Here is a 21,177-nt window from a genome sequence, read left to right as displayed (position 1 = left end):
CCTGGGAACTCATTGGAACCAGCCTTATTCTCACTGCTGGTAGTGGGAGGCCACTGGAGACTCTTGACCAGGGACTGAGCCTGGGACTGGGTCCCAGACTCTCTCAGAAATTGGAGGTGGGGTCTGGGTTCTGGAAGTGGCCCAGAACAGCAGATACCTGGTTGCACTCCAGCCTACCTGATACCAGCACAGGCATGTGCTCAGCCAGGCTGCCGGGGAGGACGCCTGCCAGCTCGGTGAGGAGGCTGAAGCATCCCTGGCGTGCTCTGATGCTCCGATCTTTAAGCTGCCGCTGCAGGGCCTTGACCACAAGGGGCACCTGTGGACAGGAGGGGGAAGTCAAGGTCAGGGACCACCAAAGAAACCTCCCAGGCTGCCCACTGCCAGGAGGCTTTGCCAGACACATCCCCAGGGAGGATGTCGGCATAAAGGTATCTCCCAAGCGCTCATCCCTCACTCTGTGCCAGGCTTTTGGTGACTGCACACAGACCCTTGGAGGGTAGGCAAATTTCCCGCATCCATTTTACAGGTACAGAGAGACCAAGCAACTTGCTCAAGGTCACCCAGGCAGGTTGGCTGTCACTCACTACCACACTCCAGAAGCCTGGCTGGCTCCCGCCCCCCACCCCGGGGACCCCTTCCCTTCCACAGCTGGATGTTCTCCCCAGGTGAGTTTCCAAGTCCAGGGACACTAACAGTGAGTGGCTGGGTGGGCAAATTGGGGGTAAGGGGTGGAGGTGAAGGCACGCCCACCTGTCCACGTAGCATGTGGAGGTTGCTGCCGGTCTGGGTGGGTTCCTCCATGGCCTCCAGCCATCCCTTTGGGGGCCGCGTTTGCCGCAGCAGCACGATGTAAGCGGTGAAGACATCAGCCTTGACATTCTCCTCGCGTTCTTTGAAGCGGCGGATGAGCACAGGTGCCAGGGTGCGGTGGAAATCAGGCAGCAGGTCAGGCCGCGAGCTGATCAAGGCTGCGATGCACTTGGCAGCTGCCCGGCGCACCTTCCAGCTCATGTCATCATCATCGCTGTACTCATCCTCACTCTCTGGGGCAGGAACAAGACACACGGGGAACCCTCGTCTCCCAGGACAGGTCTGCGGCTCGGGGGAGAAGGGATGGGGAGGAGAGGGAGCCGGGCACTGTGCTTCACCTTTTGCTGATCAGCTTTTATAGATACCCTATGGGGAACGTTCCCTACCTTTTAACGGGTATCTACCGTGTGCTACAGATGGGGCTAAGCGTGTCAAACCCATAATCTTATTTTAGCTTCATGATGACCTTTTGAGACAGGGATTATTTCCCCATTATAGAGGTGAGCAAATTGGGGTTTAGAGAGAGGAAGTGGATTGCTCCAAGTTAAGGAAATACTTGGAGTTAAACTAGAGTCCTCCCTGCCTGCAGACCCTTAATTGTCTGGACTGTACCAGGGAAAAAACAAACTTCCAAGTCGTCATGTAGACTTGGAGAATCAATTTGGGGCACAAAACTCATCTTTTGGCATCAGGTTTCGCTATGTGATGTTTTGTTTACTGGGACTCCAGAAGGGAGAAGGGACAAAGCCTCCCTTTGGCCTCTTCTCTCGCCTGATCTCTGCCTCTCAAGGGTCCCGATTCCAAAGGCTTCCAGGCAGGACTAATAAAGAGGAAATGCTGGGTTTGTGTGGCTTTCTACCCCACAATCTCCCTGAAAGTCAAGGGCTCATGCAGTCTTTACCATCACTTCAGAAGTGAAGGTACTGCCGAGCCCCATTTTACAGATGACAAGACTAAGGCTCAGAGGGGGTGAGACTCTCAGGGCACAAAGCGAGGAACAGCAGAGCTGAGATTCAGGCCCACGAGGCCCAGCCCTATCACCTGCGGAGGCACTCAGGAGGCTCAGAGGAGGACAGTCTTGCCTGGGAGCGCCCCGAGGCAAAGGCTCGGAGTCAGCATGGCCTTGCCCATACCACTCTGTGGACCACTTGGACCCACAGGGTGGTGTCTGGGCAGCCACGGTGGGCCACGGCCACCGGGTAGCTCAGCAGCCATCCCCTCTGATGGACCACTGTCACCCCCACAGCCGGCCACCCATGAACACACATCTTTAGCTCCCTATTACTGACAAGTGTCCCACCTCCCTGGCTTGGCATTCAAGGCCCCCACATGCCTGTCCAATCTCATTTACCATCCCATCTTGTTCCAAGTACCCCATCAGGCTCTAAATCCATCGTCTCCATCTATGCCCTGCCTTCAGGCCTAGCAGCATCTCTGCCCTGGAAATCTGTCTGAATGACAGGACCACAGGCATAGGGGGAAAGAAGCTATCAAGTCCACCCCCATTGAGACACCTCACTCCCCTGCCAGTGCCTGCCATTCCACCATCAGGGCTTTCCTCTGCTGGGTTAAAGACATTATCTCCCGAAAGCCATTCATAAAAGGGTACACAGTGGCAGTGCAGAGGTGGGGGAGTCTGACAAACCTGGCTCCAAGGCCCAGCTATGCCAACTCCTAGTTGTGTTATCTCAGGCCACTCTCTTCTCAGTATGTGTCCTTGTCTGCAACACGGGGTAATAATATCTGTTTTTCTGGGGTTTTTGTGAGGAACACAACCAGCAAATGCTCAATAAATGACAGCAATGACTACTATCATTACTGTGCTCTATGCAGTCACAGCAGGTGGGACTGGAGCTTGAGGAAGAGCTGGCATCAGGACAGGGGCACCAAATGTGACCACTGTCTTTGGCTGGGGGATCCCAAGAAGGCTGTGCTCACCTCCACCCTCCAACCCCAATGACGGGCTGTCCACCAACCTTGCTCACTGAATTCACTATCCTCTGTCTCCATCTGCTCCTCATCCTCATCACTGTCGTAGTTGTAGTTGGGGTCATGTTTTATGTACTGGAGGCAGAGGCTGGTCACGTTGGGCATGTGAGGGCCCATTTCCTTGGGGCACCTGTGGGGTAGGATGAGGAATGCTTTGCTGAATCCAGTCAGGATGGGAGTAGGGGGTAGGGCCCAACGGGAGTCCTGAAATTTTACTGCTTTGAGGCCAGCATCCCCACCAACTTCCCAAAGGAGTCCCCAGGCAATCCCACCATACATACTTCCTCAAGAAGGCCTCAAAAGCCTGGAGGCAGGACTCCCGGAGCTCATCATCATCCAGGTTGCAGAAATCCTCCACCAGGGGCACCAGGCGGTCCAGGTGAGCCCCTGCAGGGCCGGGTGGGTCACTGAACCCAAGCCAGACACTCTCATGGAGTTCCCCCAGCCCGCAGCACTCAGCCTGTCCCCGCACCTACAGCGCTGACCACTGCAGATTCAACTCAGAGGTTTCATAGTCAAGCAGATGTGGGTTCTAGCCCTGACTCTGCCACCCAACTGCTATGGGACTTTGGGCAGGTCACAACATTTCTTTGACCTTAGCTGATTTTCACAACAAGGATAACAATGTCTCCTGGGCAGAGATTTTGTGAAGATAAATTATATAAAGATAAATAGCTGGCTGGGCGCCGTGAGTCACGCCTGTAATCCCAGCACTTTGGGAGGCCAGGGCGGTTGGATCACAAGGTCTGGAGACTGAGACCACGGTGAAACCCCGTCTCTACTAAAAATACAAAAAATTAGCCGGGCGCGGTGGCGGGTGCCTGTAGTCCCAGCTACTCAGGAGGCTGAGGCAGGAGAATGGCGTGAACCCGGGAGGCAGAGCTTGCAGTGAGCCAAGATTGCACCACTGCACTCCAGCCTGGGCAACAGAGCGAGAGTCAGTCTCAAAAAAAAAAAAAAAAAAAAAAAAAGATAAATAGCTTAGGCAAGGCGTGGTGGCTCATGCCTGTAATCCCAGCATTTTGGTAGTCCAAGGCAGGTGGATTACAAGCTCAGGAGATCGAGACCATCCTGGCTAACACGGTGAAACCCTGTCTCTACTAAAAATACAAAAAATTAGCTGGGTGTGGTGGCACACACCTGTAGTCCCAGCTACTCAGGAGGCTGAGGCAGGAGGATTGCTTGAACCTGGGAGGTGGAGGTTGCAGTGAGACAAGATAGCGTCATTGTACTCCAGCCTGGGGGACACAGCGAGATTCTACCTCAAAAAAAAAAAAAAAAAAAAAAGATAAATAGCTTACGCTGGGCGCGTGGCTCACACCTGTAACCCCAGCACTTTGGGAGGCCGAGGCAGATGGATCATCTGAGGTCAGGAGTTCGAGACCAGCTTGGCCAACATGGTGAAACTCCATCTCTACTAAAAATTCAAAAATTAGCTGCGTGTGGCAGTGCGCCCCTATAATCCCAGCTACTTGGGAGACTGAGGCAGGAGAATCGCTTGAACCTGGGAGGTGGAGGTTACAGTGAGCAGAGATTGTGCCACGGCACTCCAGCCTGGGCAACAGAGCGAGACATGAGACTCAGTCTGAAAAAAAAAAAAAAGTTAAGAAAAGCTTAGTCCAAGGCTGGGCGCAGTGGCTCACCCCTGTAATCCTAGCACTTTGAGAGGTCGAGGCGGGCAGATCACGGGATCATGAGGTCAGGAGTTCAAGACCAACCTGGCCAACCAACATAGTGAAACCCTGTCTCTACTAAAAATACAAAAACTAGCCAGGTATCGTAGCGTGCGCCTGTAGTCCTAGCTACTCCGGAGGCTGAGACAGGAGAATCGCTTGAATCTGGGAGGCGGAGGTTGCGGTGAGCCGAGATTGCACCACTGCACTCCAGCCTGGGCAACAGAGTGAGACTCTCTCTCAAAAAAATAAATAAATAAGTTTAGTCCAGGTTCTGCACAAGCAGGCACTCGATAAGTAGCTTCTGTTATCAAAACCATTACTCATGTCCTGGCCTAATTTCCTTCACTAGGTTGTAAGTCCCTGGATAGGAGAAACGGGAGGCAGGTACTGCCCTAATAGACCAGGCAAGAGGGGTTCCTGCCTGGTCTCTAGGCTTTAGAGCATCCCACTCATGCCCTTCTCCAGCCACATCCTTCCTCACAGTACAAGAAGAGACATGCTGACCTAGAGACCCCCCAGCACTCCTAGACTCCATTCTGTCTGGGTATCTGAGGACCCCAGAGTTTCCCGCCCAACGGATCCTGACCCCTTGTCTGAGCCTGCACAGGCCTCTTTCCCGGGTCCATGCAACCAAGGATGGCTGAGGGCTGGCTGCTGTTTGGGAGAAATGGGACAGGGTGTGGCCATGTCAGCTGGGGTTGTCCCCATGTGTGCCTGCAAGGCCGCTTGCAGTGAGAGAGCCAGGAGTTAGGAGAGGCTGACCGTAGGCCAACTCTATCCAAACTGTCTTGGTATAGTCAGAATTCCAAGGTGTCTGAAGATACATTCAAACCTGATTGCAGCTTTCCATTTCTAAAAAACTAATCTATAGTGACAGAAAGCAGATCAGTGGCTGCCTGGACAAGGCAGAGAGAGCTGGACTGCACACGGACACAAGGAAGCTTTTGGGGGTGATGGAAATGTTTCACGGATATACACAAAGGTCAAAACACACTTAATTGTACACTTTAAATAGTGCGGTTTATTGTATGCACATTAAATTGTTTCTTAAAAATTCAAACTTGAGGCCGGGCGCGGTGGCTCAAGCCTGTAATCCCAGCACTTTGGGAGGCCGAGGCGGGCGGATCACAAGGTCAGGAGATCGAGACCACAGTGAAACCCCGTCTCTACTAAAAAAAATACAAAAAATTAGCCGGGCGCGGTGGCGGGCGCCTGTAGTCCCAGCTACTCAGGAGGCTGAGGCAGGAGAATGGCGGGAACCCGGGAGGCGGAGCTTGCAGTGAGCCGAGATCGCGCCACTGCACTCCAGCCTGGGCAACAGCGTGAGACTCCGTCTCAAAAAAAAAAAAAAAAAAAAAAAAAAAAATTCAAACTTGGCCCACGGGCTGTTACTAAGATATCTTTGTCAAAGTGGGAGAACAGAATATAGTCTAACAGTTTAGTGGCGTGACTTAAAATTGTAATTACCAGCCAGTCCCCAGGTCTCGGAAGTGGTTGATCCAACCCCCTTCTCTGAACCATCTGCACTAGGCAGGAGCTCAGGCCGGGTGGTTTGTCCAGCTCCGGCCCGCCCTGCACCTCTCAAGCCGTGCCCGGCCCCAACCTCTGCGTTCCAAGGGCTTCAGGCACACCAACCAACCGAGGAAGCAGCCCGGCCCAGGCCCCACCCACCACGTCAGTCCAGGTCCCGCTCCATCCTCCCTACCAAGGGGGCTGTCCACCCTTACGCCCGGGCTGCACGGCGCCCCAAGCTCCACCCCCTTACCGAGTCATTGGCTCGCTCCTAAGCTCCACCCACCATGCCATCCCAGGCCCTGCCCCTTCCCCGCCCCCTTACCGAGGCGGTGGCCGGCCTGGCGGCCGACGCTGCCCAAACATTGGATCAGGGTGCGGATGGCAGCCGGGCTGGTGGGCGCCCGTGGGGCGGGAAGCCGGTCCAGTAGGTGGTCAGCGAGTTCGACGAAGAGGTCGGTGCTGCAGGCGGCCGCCAGGTGGCCAAGCGCTCCAACCGCCCGCTTGCGCACCGCCAGGCGCGGGCTGCTCAGCTGTGGCAGCAGACAGTGCAGGAGGCTAGCGTGGAAGGCGCCCAGCGGGGCACCCAGCCTGGGGAACACGAGGGGGCATCAGGCCGGTCGCACCCCGCGGGCAGCCTGGGCCACGCTCCGCCCCTCTCCCCATTCTCTCCCGGCCTCATTCCCAGGATTATGGCAACTCAATGGTCCTTGCAAAAGAGGTGCCCTGCAACTGTGAGGAGGAATTATTTTAATTATTTTGTTACATGAGAGAAAGCGGAGAGAGAAAGGTACTTCTCAGCAGTGCAAAGCCTGGCTCCCAGCCCAGGGAGAAGGACCTGATGGGGGAAGCATGGGAGATCGAGTAAGGCTGTCCCTACTTCTTGTAAGTCTAGGCCTTGCCTCAATACCATCCCCCTCTGTCCATCCTCCTCGCTGAGACCAGAGCAGTATAAAATCTACTTCTCACCTGGTCACTCCTCTGCTTAACTCCTTCCATGGCTCCTTAGTGCCTTTGGAGATGCTGAGCTCTGGGCTCAAGAGGCAACACCAGAGAATGGCTTCCACGCACACAGCACGGCCCCTGCCTGCTTCAGCAGCTTCTATCCACACCTTCAAACGAGGCCCGTGCATTTTCTGTCCCATAAACATCCCGAGACCTTTTCTCACTTTACACAAACACACTGACCTCACTCTCCCTTATTTCTATGTCCTACCCAACCCTCTCTCCTGGGTTTCATTTGTCTATTCACCTGCTAAGTGACAGGGACTGTGCTGGAAGCCAGGGTGAACAAGATAGACTGATCCTGGGACCTGCCCTCATGGAGCGTGTGGTTGAGTGGGTGCCTCCCAGGAACCTCAAGTTCAACATGCCCCAGCTTGAATCCATCACCTTCCTCCCCACACACCTGCTCCTGGCTCCCAGAGTGCACCCCATCACAGCACCTCTGTCTGCCCCCGCCAGTTACTAAAGGCAGAACCCTAGGGGTCAGCCTCCAGTCCCCGCCTCTCTTGCCCACTCCAAGTCCTGTGGAGTCTACCTCCTGAATACAACCCGAATTGCTTTCCCTATAGTAGCCTTTTAACCAGTCCCCAGCCTGTTCAATCCCCTCCCATCTACTCTCCACTGCAGAGAGAAAGATCAGAGTGGAACACACAAATACTCACCCCACCCCATGGCTCCTGGCCAGCCCTCCACCTCATCTCTCCATACCCACCTCTCCACATTACAGCCTGCCCCACGACCCCTGGCAGACTCTGGGACCCCAAGTCTTCCCCCATCTCTGCCTTCCGGACTGGGGGCAGTCTCCCCTCCAGCATCCTCCTTATACCTGCCCAAACTCAGCTAAGTCCTGCCCCTCCTCGAAGGCTCAACTCTAGCAGCACGCTCTTTTAGAAGGCTCCTCGTTCCCAGCTGGGCTGGGGGCTCCTCTGAGCTCCTGTCAGCCCTGTTCTTATCCTTAACTGTTGTGCTTACTCCATTCACAGTTTTATACATGTCTGTGAACTCCTCCCTAGGAACAACCAAGACTGATCTAACCCCATGTTCCGAACATTAGGCCAGCGCCTGACATTTTTCTGGTTAGAGCAGGTATTCAAGTCGTGGGAGGTTTTACTGACCGTGTGACCACATCACCTCTCAGAGCCTGTAAACATGTGACAATTGAGTTCTCCTTTACGAGGCTGCTGGGATGATTAAGGAGCCCCGAGCACAGGGCTTGGTGTGCAGTAGGTGCTAGCTCTGTGATTTGAGTCCCTTCCTGTCCCCTTTTACCCATTCTTCCTCAATACCCAGGGTGGCCTCCCACACCTGCTCAGCATGTCAGAGAGGATGTCCAGGGCTTCCAGCTGCACAGCCACATCCTCCTGCTGGGCAATGGCACTGGTGAGCTGGCCTGTGATCTTCCGGCACACGTTGGTGGCCAGCCCGGAGCCTGCACAGGGCACAAGGTGGGCACAGTGAGGCCCTGGCCTGGGGGAAAGGCAGCCTTTACCACTGGTCTGCCTCTGCTCTGGCTGTGTTCCTGAGCCCACATCCCAGGGAATCTTGCCAGGGCTCCAGAGGTCCCAGGTTTGACCCAGAGTCTGGCCAAAGTAAAGGAGACAGCTAGGGGAGCTGCAGAGCCAATGGCCGAGCTGCTGGGTGGCACTCACACACCCAAGTCCTTCTTCCTTTCCCCATTCCTCTAGGGAGGCAGGGAAAGTTAAACACTTCCTTTCCTGCCTCCCTTGCTGCTGGGAGTGGCTGGGTGATCCAGCTCTTGCCAGTGAGATATCAGTGGAAGTCGTATGGGGGCTTCTGGGAAAACGTGTGCTTTCCCTATAAAGGGAGGGGACATGGGGCAAGACCTGAACCCTGTCAATATTGAGCCACTAAATGAATTGCTACCGAAATGGAGTGGCTGATTCCTCCAGGATTGCCATGTGAGGAAAAACCACCCCTGATTTCTTTAAACTGTCGTTGGTTAGATTTCATCACTTGAGCTAAAAGCATTTCTAACTGACACAGAAGCATGAACTTAAACGGAGCTGGGCCTGAATTCTCTGCCCTGCTTACTAGCTGAGTGACCTCAGGTATGTCTCTTCAACTCTCTGTGCCTCAGTGTTTTTTTGTTTTTTACCATTAACTAGGACAAATACTAACAGTACCTAGTCCTGGGGACCTGGGTACCTGTGGCTGCAGGGGGGAGCTCCGAGAGGACGGTCTTGAGGCCAATGCCGGCGATGTCTCGCAGCTGCTCCTTGTCTGACCGCATGTTGGCGCACAGGGTGTCCACGATGGTCTCCACCTGGTACTCCTTCACTTTGCCCACCAGAGGACCCAGGCTGAGCAGGGAGTGGGAAGGTGAGTCCAAGGTCCCAAGGTTCAGCCTGAGTCAGGCTGCCCCTTTATGTCCCTTCATGCTCCTGGGACCACATGTGCTGAGGAAAAGGCCTCAGATCACCAGGGGAGCCCCTGTTTGGCCAGAAAGAGGTACTCTCTGGCTATGCCAAAATTGTTCCTGGCACATCCCAAACCTACGTTTCTTCTTGTTTTACGTCTCAGGAAATGGCCAAATAGTGCCCCAGAACAAGGGTGCTCAAACTTGAGCGTGCATCTGAATCCCCTGGAGGGCTTGTTAAAACAGATTGCTGGGCCCCACCCCCAGAGTTTCAGAGTCAGGAGGGCTATCTCGGTGGGGCCTAACAGCGTGCATTTCTAGCAAGCTCCCAGTTGAGGCTGATAGTGTAGGTGGTCCAGGGAGCACATTTGGAGAACCTCTACCTTAGAGGCTTGCTTCTCAAAGTTTGGTGGTGGGTTAGCATCGGCAACACCACTCGGAAGCTTGTTCAGGATGTGGAATCTCAGGCCCTACCCTACCCTAGATCTATTGAGCCAGGATCTGTAGCGCCACAAGGTCCCCAGGTGATTCTAATGCACAGGAAAGTGTAAAAACAGCTGCACTAGATGCCTGGGTTCTCAGCCTTAGTTGCCATCACCTGGGCCTCTGAAAAATGCCTACCTGGGCACTGCCCTCAGAGAGTCTGAGTTAATTGGTTTCACGTGTGACCTGGAGGCGGGAGGGCATTTAAAATTCCCCAGGTGATTCTAACATGCAGTCGAGGCTGACAACCTCTGCCCTACCTGAGTAGTTCTCAGACATTGGTTGCATCAGAATGCAGATTCCAGGGTGCTATGGTCTCATCCTCTGCCCCAGCTCCCTCCCTGCTCCATCCCCTGAATATGAATCCCTGGGCAGGGAATATAGAGTTTCTTTTTTTTTTTTTTTTTTTTTTTGAGACGGAGTCTCACGCTGTTGCCCAGGCTGGAGTGCAGTGGCGCGATCTCGGCTCACTGCAAGCTCCGCCTCCCGGGTTCCCGCCATTCTCCTGCCTCAGCCTCCTGAGTAGCTGGGACTACAGGCGCCCGCCACCGCGCCCGGCTAATTTTTTGTATTTTTAGTAGAGACGGGGTTTCACTGTGGTCTCGATCTCCTGACCTTGTGATCCGCCCGCCTCGGCCTCCCAAAGTGCTGGGATTACAGGCTTGAGCCACCGTGCCCGGCCAAGAATATAGAGTTTCAACAAGGGCTTCAGGTGACTGCAGTGGACAATGCTTTTCTTTTTTCTTGATTTTTTTTTTTTTTTGAGATGAGGTCTTGCTCTGTTGCCCAGGGTGGAATACAGTGGCATGATCATAGCCCATGGCAGCCTCGAACTCCTGGGCTCAAGCAATCCTCCTACATAGATGAGATTACATATTCAAGCCACCACGCTTGGCTAATTTCTTTTTTTAGTGTCTTGCTATGTTGCCCAGGCTGGTCTTGAACTGCTGGCCTCAAGTGATCCTCTTGCCTCAGCCTCCAGAATAGCTGGGACTACAGGCATGCGCACCATGGTTTTCAAACCTTGGCTCTCTCAGCTTCCTTCTCCACAGCTCCTCTATCTACATAATGATGAAATCCTCCATCCTACCTCCTATAGCACTGGTTCCCACTAGAAGTAATACCGCCTTGGCAATTTATGGGTGTCCTTGGTCATCATAACTATAGAGTTAGTACTTCTGGCCTTTAAGCGGGTGGGGAGCAGGAACCGCAGAAAGACCACAATGCAAAACAAAGCATTGTCCATGCCCCGCAAGAAATTCTAACATCCCAATGGGCATTTGTATAGGCAAAAGGCCTTTCTGTAATTATCTGAGTCTAACATTTCAGTTTATACAGAGACACAAAATATTTTTACATTGTTTTAATATACCGCATTCTAGATTTTCCAAGAATGCAATTTTCAGGTAAATAGAAGGAAAAGTGTACTTTGTTTTCTGGGAAACTTCATTGGGAGATGGTCACTCACTTTAGAAAATCCTGGCTGGGCGTGGTGGCTCATGCCTGTAATCCCAGCACTTTGGGAGGCCAAGGCAGGCAGATCACTTGAGGTCAGGAGTTCAAGACCAGCCTAGCCAACATGGCGAAACCCCGCATCTACTAAAAATACAAAAATTAGCCAGGCGTGGTAGTGTGTGCCTGTAATGCCAGCTACTCAGGAGGCTGAGACATGGGAATTGCTTGAACCTGGGAGGAGAAGGTCACAATGAGCTGAGATTGCACCACTGTACTCCAGCCTGAGTGACAAAGTGCGACTCTGTCTCAAAAAAAAAAAAAAAGAAAAAAGAAAATCTTGCCACTAAGAGCAATGCCTCCAATTCTGAAACCTGAGTCCCAACACCCCCTGTCTATATCTGGTATCTGTACTCATGATGAGTACTCATGATGAGTTTACATGCAGGTACAGGCTTCTCGTGACTTCATCACTTCTACCATCACAGTGCCCCAGCACGCATACACGGAAACACATACTACTTTACTATAAGCTACATTCCTTCTAGTTTGCCTTTATGGTTAAGGTTAGGGCATTATGTGTAGACGTAGGTTTTATAATGTACGAATTTCATTTCCTAATAGGAAAACAGTATTACAAACGATTTGTTATAAAAAGGTATTGGTTCTGCTGGTGGGAAACCACACTCCATCCTAAGTCTACTCCATGACCAGAAAGACACTCCCAACTTATAAACTTGTCCATGTCACCTTCCTACAGAAAACCCTTTACCGAATTCCCTCTGCTCTTGGGATCATGTTGCAATTCTTTAACATCTTCTTCTGGGGAAACTCAAGACTAAGGTACCATTCAACAAGAGCTGCTCAGCAGGTCCCCTCTGTGAGGCTGTACCCCAAAGGGACAGGGGTCCCCAGAATGCTCCCACACCAGGTAGGGCCCCTGCTCCTGCTCAACCAGGGCAATTCTTTAACATGCCCCGGAAGAATGCCTGGACCCAGCTCCCAGACAGTGGTTTGCAAGACAGTGCCCAATTCTCTCACCCTGTTGATCCTTGATCCCTGGCATTCTATTTAAAATTACTCAGGTGATGCTAACCTGCAGTCAAGGTTGACAACCTCTGCCCTACACGAGTGGTTCTCAGGTGTGGGTGTGAGAATGACTCTACCACCCAAGCATCCCCACGTGCTCTGCACATACCCTTGTCTTGTTTTTTTCTACTCTGGAGATAACTTGCCAACGTCTCAGGATCACAGCCTCACAGTGATCTAAGGCTGGGGCTTTTAGGACCTCTCCCAATCCCATGTGCCCTAAGCCTTTTTTGTTTTTTATTTTTGAGATGAAGTTTTTGCTCTTGTTGCCCAGGCTGGAGTACAATGACACAATCTCGGCTCACTGCAATATCTGCCTCCTGAGTTCAAGCGATTCTCCTTACTCAGCCTCCCAAGTAGCTGGGATTACAGGCATGTGCCACCATGCCCAGCAAATTTTTTAAAAAATTATTATTTAGTAGAGACAGGGTTTCACCAGGTTGGTCAGGCTGGTCTCGAACTCCTGACCTCAGGTGATCCACCCACCTTGGCCTCTCAAAGTGCTGGGATTACAGGCATGAGCCACCGTGCCCAGCCTTTAAGCCTTTACCACCTTGATGTGTATCAGCTTGACCTTCCCAGCATTTACATCTGTCTGAGGGCTTTCTCTGGCTAAAGGTGGCAGAAAGTGGACAACCCTCTGTCCTACCCCAGAAGCAGCCCTTAACCAATGACTACCAGGGAGCTGGTGGACTAATACCCCAGCTCCCTCACCCTTTAAGTGGGAAAAGTCCAAGAGGCATGCCCTATACTGTGTCCCAGAGGTCCCCATGGGGTTAAGCTCATCGAGCCCACTGTGGTCACTTGCTTTGTACCGTACCCTTGATTGGTCCTCTTCCCTCTCCTGCCTCACTTCCCTACTCCTCCACCATGTTTCCTGGGATCACCTCCCAAATAAACTTAGATTTGAATCCTTGTCTCAGCATCTTCTTCTGGGGAAACTCAAGACTAAGGTACCATTCAACAAGAGCTGCTCAGCAGGTCCCCTCTGCAAGGTTGTACCCCAAAGGGACAGGGGTCCCCAGAATGCTCCCACACCAGGTAGGGCCCCTTCTCCTGCTCCACCAAGGCTGACACTCACCACTTAACAGCCAGGTTCTGCACCTCACCGTTCTTGTCCTCCAGGAGCCGGAGCAGCATCTTCACCACCTTGCGCTCACTGTCCTCGTCCAGCTGAATGGAGTCCTTCTGCAACTCCGACATCAGGTCGCTGGTGGCCATGAACCTGTGCAGGGAGGGCAGAGGAGGATTGCTGAGCAGCTCCTGGGCCCTGGTGGATTTGGGCAGTACCTCAGGGTTCCCCTAGAAGTAGACCTTAATACAAAGATTCGAGGTCAAATGCACTCCTGTGTCACATGATGATGTTTTGGTAAATGAGAGGCAACATATACAATGGTTGTCCCGTAAGATTATAGTGAGGCTGCCCTATATAGGCATGCCATTTTCATCTTTTCTACCTTATTTTTACTGTACCTTTTCTATGTTTAGACACACAGATACCACTCTGTTACAGCTGCCTACAGTACTCAATACAGGTGCGTAGCCTGGGAGCAACAGGCCGCACCATATAGCCTAGTGGTGTAGTAGGTTCTACCATCTAGGCTGTGTAAGCATACTCTATGAGGTTCACACAAGGACAAAATTGCCTAATGATGCACTTCTCAGAATGTCTCCCTGTCGTTAAGTGCCACATGACAGTGGATTATTTGGGCAGTGGGTATGGTTGGGCTACAAGGAGACCCACATGTGTGACACCAACTGCCACATGGTGGCAGACTAGGAATGGCCCAGCATGCTGGCTAAATGCATAATGCTTCAGGGTCGGTGGCTCCCGACCATTTACGCAGTGTGAATTTGGACAAGTCATTTCACCTCTCCAAGCCTTAGCTTACCTGTCTGAAAACGGGGATGAGACTAGTATCTGCCTCATGGGGTTTTAAGTGCACATGGTGAGCGCTCAGTAAATGGCACTGCCATTATTATAATGACATCATCCACATCCCACAACAGCTGACAAAGGGATGCCAGAAGGTTGTTTTGTTTTGCTTTTTGAGATGGAGTCTTGCTCTGTCGCCCAGGCTAGAGTGCAGTGGCACAATCTCGGCTCACTGCAAGCTCCGCCTCCCGGGTTTACGCCATTCTCCTGCCTCAGCCTCCTGAGTAGCTGGGACTACTGGTACCCGCCACCACACCCGGCTAATTTTTTGTATTTTTAGTAGAGATGGGGTTTCACCGTGTTAGCCAGGATGATCTTGATCTCCTGACATCATGATCCACCTGCCTTGGCCTCCCAAAGTGCTGCGATTACAGGCGTGAGCCACTGTGCCCAGCCAAAGGATGCCAGAAGGTTGAACAGATATCTTGTGTCCAAGTCAGAGCTAGAGGCCTACCAAACAGATGGAGGAAGGCGAGCCCTGTCCACTCCCATCTCAGAGAACTGGCTCGGTCCCTGCCCTTAGAGCAGTGGATCTCCAGCTATAGCCAGCATCAGAATCACCAGCAGGGCTTGTTAAACAATACTAGGCCCCATTCCCAGAGTTTCTGAATCAGCAGGTCTGAGTTGGGGCCCAGGAATCTGCATTTCTAACAAATTCCTGGATGACGCTGAGGGTCAGGGACCACCGTTTGAAAACCACTGCCCTACACCATGCTGATGGGCATGGGCATATTTTGGAGACCAGCACCAATAGCTGACTGGCTCACTGACCTAGGGTGGGCATCAGAGGCAAGGGCTACCCACCCAGAAAAATCAGGCTTTTGGTGTCAGGCCCCACAAATCCTGATGCCGTCCCAGGCATTTGAAACTGCAGTGGGAGTCTAAGCTGGAAGCCATGGAAAGTTGAGGCTGGGGCCATTATTAGGCACCATTCCTGCCAAAATTAAGAGGGTAGGAGCAGAGGTCTGAAACTAGTAGCCCTCAGCTATGTCCAGCTTGCAAATGTGTTTTCAAAAATTTAAATTACTTGTCAACATTTGAACATTGGGAGAGTTGACATAAAAATACTGACTTTGGCCTGGCATAGTGGCTCACGCCTGTAATCCCAGCACTTTAGGAGGCTGAGGCGGGTGGATCACCTGAGATCAAAAGTTCTAGACCAGCCTGGCCAATATCGTGAAACCCTGTCTCTATTAAAAATACAAAAATTAGCCGAGCACGGCAGTGAGCACCTGTAATCCTAGCTACTGGGAAGGCTGAGGCAGGTGAATCACTTGAACCTGGGAGGCGAAGGTTGCAGTGAGCTGAGATCGCACCACTGCACTCCAGCCTGGGTGACAGTGCGAGACTCTGTCTCAAAATAAAATAAAATAAAATAAAATGCTGACTTCCAGGCTAGGTGCAGCAGCTCATGCCTGTAATCCCAGCACTTTGGGAGGCCAAGGTCAGCGGATCACTCAAGGTCAGGAATTTGAGACCAGCCTGGCCAACATGGGGAAACCCCATCTCTACTAAAAATACGAAAATTAGCCAGGTGTGGTGGTGCACGCCTGTAGTCCCAGCTACTTGGGAGGCTGAGGCAGGAGAACCACTCAAACCTGGGAGGCAGAGATTGCAGTGAGCCAACATCGTGCCATAGCACTCCAGCCTGGGTGATAGAGTGAGATTCAAAAAAAAAAAACCTGACTTCCAGATTATCTTGAAAACATAGTATTTCTGTACAACGGGGCCTACAATCCCTGGTGACAATACCTGACTAGAGTCAGGTTGTGGTTGCCCTCTCCCCAGTTTACCTGGTCCCCACTAGGCCCACTTCACCCACTGACTGGCTCCTGCAGGCATGTGAGCGGAGTCTCAGAAGAAAACAGGACAGAGCAGCGAGGAGATACCACGAGGCTGCCTCGGAGAGAGCCTCCAGCTTTTGCCGGCCCTGCTGGGCCACTCCGCTGCCCCACACTAGCCCTGCTTTCCAGCATGGTTGAGCAAATCAACCAAGAGCCCTGACCCCAGCCTCCTGTGGCAAAAACTATCACAGCTGGGATTCTGGCTCTCATCTGTGCAGACTCAGACCTGCTCCTGGATGTCACCGCAGCCCACAGTGCCCTGTTACCAGGGGTGGACTGGTCGATGTCCTATTTATTTTTAACAGGTAGATTAGCCACCAGTTGCTAGGAGAGAGGAGGAGGCTGGGCTGGCAGCACGGGCAGGATGGTAGGACTGACTGTGCCCACCTCTGGGCAAAGGTAAAGTGAAGGAGGAGGTTTGGATTTGAGCCAGGCCAAGGCCTGAGGTGGGCACATGCATGCCTACGTCTGCTTAGCTGAGGGGACATTCTGAGATAGCATGCAGGGTCTCCAAGTTGTGTTTCTGCTGCAGTCCATGGGGGCCCAGCTCAGCCTGGCAACCCAGGTGATGTGCCTCTTTGCCCAAGATAGGCCTCCTGCCCCCGCTCCTCTTCTCCACCTGTTGAGCTCCTATTCACCCATCAAGACCCCAGCTCAAATGTCCCAGCTCAGGGATGACTGACCACCCTGCCCTACCCCTGCATTCACAGCCCCTAAACACAATGTTCTGACAGGATCCTTTCAGAGCACTCTGCACCCCTCCTTTATAGCACTTCTCACACTGCAATACAAGTCTGGCCACCAGAGCATCTTCTCCATTGGACTGTACACTCACTGAGGGCAGAGGCCCATCAGGTTTATCTCTGGGACTCCAGGCTCAACAAAGAACAGGTCTGCAGGGGGCTTTGTCGGGGAGGGTGAGGGCAGGAGGAGAGGTAGTGAGAGAGCTAGCCCTTAACAGAATTTACAGCCAAATAGCCCGAACTCAGAAACCAACTCTTCTGAAGTATGCCTCAGCATTTCAGACACCCCTGGTTCCTGCAGACACTGGCTCTCAGAGAAAGGAAGCCATATTTTACATGTGTTATGTGTGCAGGGATGGGAGAGGGAAGGAAAAGTATATAATTTGGTGGATAAGAGCTTGAGCACCAAAGTTTGGCTTTAAGTGAGTATACTGGTCTTGCCATCTATCAACCAGGTGACATTGGGCAACTACCTCCTTTTCTCTGGGCCTCATATTTTCTATATATATGAGAACTTTTCTTTGCCCTACCTCATAGTATCCTTGGGAGGTTTCAATAGGACAACCAGCTCTTAGCATGAGGTAGTAAGAAAACTAGGTTCAGGGAGGCTGCACAAACTGCCTAAGGTAACAGCAAACTGGGCGGAAAACCAGCCCACCACACACGTCTCCTGGCTTCTCAATCACTACTACTGTGTTTTCAAGAACAAGACCCCCAAGTGTACTCGTTTTGACTGTTGGAGCCTCTGTGGTAAAGGGGCACCTCCTGCCCATAAAGCCAGGGCCCAGGAAGAACAGGAATCAAAGGTCTCCTCCACCCAACCTGGGACCTTCATTTGCAGTCACTGCCCCCCTCCAGGAACCAGAGGACATAGTCTCAGTTTCATTACAGAGAAACCCTAGAGGCAACTCAGCCGAAACCCTTGGCCACACGGGCGCCTGAACAGCTGGTCTGCAGGACCCAGCACCCTGGTATTCGAACTTTAAAAATAGATACCATTCTCACATGCTTGGGGTGGTTTTAAGTGTTCTCCAGGCCACTGGCAGAGACAGGCTGAAAGGACTTCTCGGGCTCTAGCTGGCAGGGCCAACTCCCTCTCCCAGAGACTGGACCTGAGGCCTGAGAGACAGTAGCACAAATCCCCTAGGCCACTAGCCAGCTATGTGACCTTGGGCAAGTCACTGCACTCCTCCAAGCCTCTGGAAAACAGGAAGAACAATCACTACCACCCATGGGTGGACTGAGATTACATGTGGAGTGCACAGTAGGGAGCCTGGGACCCAGCGAACATTCACTAAGCACCTACTGTGTACCCAGCACAGTTGCTGGGGCACTAAGAGAAAGTGCATAGTCCGGGTGGCCCAGGAGCTCAGGGTCTCCCAGGGCTGAAGTGATCTAGCAGAAACATGAGGGGAGGCATGGTGGGAGCTCAGGAGAGGTGCCTAATCCTGCCTGGGGTCAAGAGGCATCCCAAAGAATTACAGGAGCTGTCAGATGAAGGGAGGAGGTCAAGGGAGAGCAAAGAATCCCCCTAGTGAAGGTTTAGAGAGGGGACAGGGCGTGGCAGATTTTGAATGTGCACAGAATCATAGCAGTGTCCATTTATTAAGCACCGACCCAGTGCCTGCCACGAACCTGAGCATTTCACATGTACTATCTTTTTCGTCATTACCCCAATCCTCAGAGATGGGTTCTGTTACCCCCATTTTATAGAAACAGAAGCACAGGAAACTCATGGGGGTTAAGTTACTTGTCCTTGGTCACACAGCCAGTGAGTGATGGCAGCTGGGATCTGAAGCCAAGACCTTGGATCCCAGGCTCTATTCATGTGGGGGACTCTTGAGGGGTACTGAGGAATGGGCTGCAGGAGAAGAGTAGGAGTCAGACTACCAGAGCAGGTCTCAGTCTCCTAACCTGTCAGGGGGCTGGAATCAGAGGGCCTCACTAAGATCTTGGCCTCTGTATTAGACTGGCCTGGATTTGGACTAAGTCTCCCACTTCCTGGCTTTGTGACTGAACCTACACCCTTCATGCCTGAGACTCAGTTTCCCTATCTGTAAAATGGGGACAAAGTGAAAAAGTGTTCACTGAGTCTCCAAGGTCTTCTTTCAGCTGGAGGGGCCAGAACTGGCCATGAGACCACGGGCCAATCCCTTTTCTTCCCTGGGCCTGTTTCCCCGGAGAATGCAGGTGGAAACTCATTGGACCAGATGTTTCCACCGTTCTTTTCAGCTCTATTCCTGTAGTTCTGTGATACTGTGAGAGGGGGAAAAAAGGAAAAAGGGACTGGGGAAGCGGAGTGGCACACAAAACCTAGAAGGTCCCACCCCAACCATCACCTACCTGTGACTGGAAAGCCAGACTCAGCCCAGCCCCCTCCTTTAGGCTGGGTCTGAACAATCCCCAGGGTGGGAGGGAGAGTGGGAGGGAGGGGTCCGGGTGATGTTGAGAAGCGGACATCACTGAGGGTGCCAGTGAGAAAGTCAGCAGGGGATAGCGGTCCCAGGAAGGGTCCGGTTTCAATGCGGAGGAGAGGGAGGTGATGGGGTCCCCAGGGAGAGGCGGAGGGCTTCACTGTGGACTTGCTGAAGGTGGCGGGGGATGGGGGCGCTGGGGCATCAGTTGCGGGGGAAGAAGGGGGCCATACAGAGGGAGGAGAGGCCGAGGCAGGGTGCAGAGGGGCGGAGCTGGGGCTCTGATGGGGGATGAGAGGCCGGGCTGAAGCCTGCACGGTGGGAGACGAAGCAGGGACTGGAGTCGCGGAGGGGCAGGACCGCCACTAGGGGAGAACGGCCGGAGCTTCAGTGGGGACCACGAGGCAGGAGTGGGTCTGTGGGGAGGGGGCGCAGCTTAATGCAGGGAGAAGACAGAAGAGGCAGGGGGCTGCATGGTCATGGGGGATGGGCTGGCACTTCGGGAGGGGAAGAAGGCCCCCGGCTTTACAGGGGAAGGAGAGGCGGGGGGCCGGAGGCGGGGTGCACCTGAAGTCCTTGTCGCTGGACGTCATCTTCTCCAGGAGGCTGGAGATGTGGAAGGCGGCGGTGCTCATGGTGGCTGCGCGCCGCGGGGCTGGCCGGCGGGAGGGAATATGGCGGCGCGGGCGCCCCCTCCCTCGCCAGCTGCGCGGGCTGCGCTCACCAGACAGAAATAGCAGCTCCCGCCCCGCCCCGTGCTCACGCCTTGGCCATGGCGGCTGCGGGAGGCGGGCGGGCCTGGGCCTGACTCGGTGGTCTTGGCCCCGGCCCCAGCCCCTGCCCAGCTAACAGTGCAGCGCCGGCTTGCACACCCCCAGAGACGGGGAGCTCACTACCCGGCCACCACCTCGTTGTTATTCCCCTAAGTGCCAGCTCTGTCTTGCAGCATGGATATGATATCAGAGAGTCTCAGGTTCGAATCCCAGTTCTGCCTCTTCTGCTGTGTAGCCTTGGCCAAGTTACTTTACCTCTCTGAGCCTCAGCTTTCTCATCTGTGGGCATTCAAGAAACAGGAGCTATCAACCAAAGTTGGTCAGGCCAACCAAAGAACCCCTCACCCAATCCCCTCACCCACGATGCTTGCCCGCCCCTGAGCCAGACAGCATCTGGGGAATGAACTCAGTCACACAAGGCTCCCTGCCTGCCATCCCCAACCCTCAGGATGGCGGGGTCAGTTTCTTCATTTTTTTTTAGCAATGCAACTGAGGCCAAAAGCAAAGGGATTTGCTGAGGGTCACACAGCTAATGAATCTGGGATGGAGTCAGGATTGACTGCAGATCCCTTAATATCCTGGGCAACAATCCTTACAAAAAGATTCTGTGCTTCAGAACCAGACAAGCCTGGCTTCAAATCTCTGCTAGGCTGCTTCCTGACTGTGTGATCTTGGGATAATGAAACAGCCTCTCTGGGCTATAAGGATAAAATAAGGATAAAATAAATCTTTATTAAATTGACACCCCCTTGAACACCTGTTATTATGAGGTGCCTAGGTTCTATACAATAGGGATGCAATGCGGCAGGGTGTTAGACACAAATGGCCCCTGCCCTCTGGGGACTTTACACTTTAGTGGAGGAAATAAGCATGAAGGAAGAAAGTAATTAGATAAGGAAAATAAGAGCTCTTCAGAAAATAAAATAGACAGTTCCTGGAGCGTGGAGGGGCAACTTTAGCAAAGGTCAGGGAGGGCACTTTTTGAGGAGGAGACATTTGGGCTAAAACCTCAACAGATGAAGCAGCTGGGCAAAGGTTTGAGGGAAGAGCTTCCCAGACAGAGTGAGCAGC

The 21,177-nt window shown here is 52.9% G+C and overlaps 1 protein-coding gene and 1 long non-coding RNA gene across 10 annotated transcripts in view; one reads left to right on the top strand and one right to left on the bottom strand.

Moving 5' to 3' along the window:
• The window catches only part of CAND2 (cullin associated and neddylation dissociated 2 (putative)), a 38,674-nt gene extending 18,665 nt beyond the window's left edge, over positions 1-20,009 (bottom strand). For 2 of the 9 annotated variants that reach the window (XM_001084764.5, XM_077993435.1), the window contains exons 1-9: positions 19,901-20,009; positions 13,478-13,621; positions 9,162-9,316; positions 8,301-8,424; positions 6,316-6,581; positions 3,084-3,189; positions 2,790-2,932; positions 754-1,046; positions 178-319 (exon numbers count right to left, since the gene is read on the bottom strand). In XM_001084764.5, coding sequence (XP_001084764.3) covers positions 178-319; positions 754-1,046; positions 2,790-2,932; positions 3,084-3,189; positions 6,316-6,581; positions 8,301-8,424; positions 9,162-9,316; positions 13,478-13,621; positions 19,901-19,968 — 1,441 coding nt within the window. In that variant the 5' untranslated portion in view covers positions 19,969-20,009. Of the gene's footprint in view, positions 1-177; positions 320-753; positions 1,047-2,789; positions 2,933-3,083; positions 3,210-6,315; positions 6,582-8,300; positions 8,507-9,139; positions 9,413-13,477; positions 13,622-19,900 lie in introns of all 9 variants that reach the window. The other 7 variants (XM_077993436.1, XM_077993438.1, XM_077993437.1 and 4 more) reach the window with 6 other exon arrangements.
• Positions 7,935-13,546, top strand: LOC144339287 (uncharacterized). Its single transcript, XR_013414181.1, has 3 exons — positions 7,935-10,240; positions 10,548-10,829; positions 13,320-13,546. It is a non-coding gene; the product is annotated as an uncharacterized LOC144339287 (long non-coding RNA).
• Positions 20,010-21,177: the final 1,168 nt, after the last annotated feature.

The sequence above is a fragment of the Macaca mulatta genome, chromosome 2, assembly GCF_049350105.2.
Source record: "Macaca mulatta isolate MMU2019108-1 chromosome 2, T2T-MMU8v2.0, whole genome shotgun sequence".
Taxonomy (NCBI): Eukaryota; Metazoa; Chordata; class Mammalia; order Primates; family Cercopithecidae; genus Macaca; species Macaca mulatta.
The sequence above is the reverse complement of the archived record's forward strand: the minus strand, read 5'-3'. Positions and strand labels throughout refer to the sequence as shown.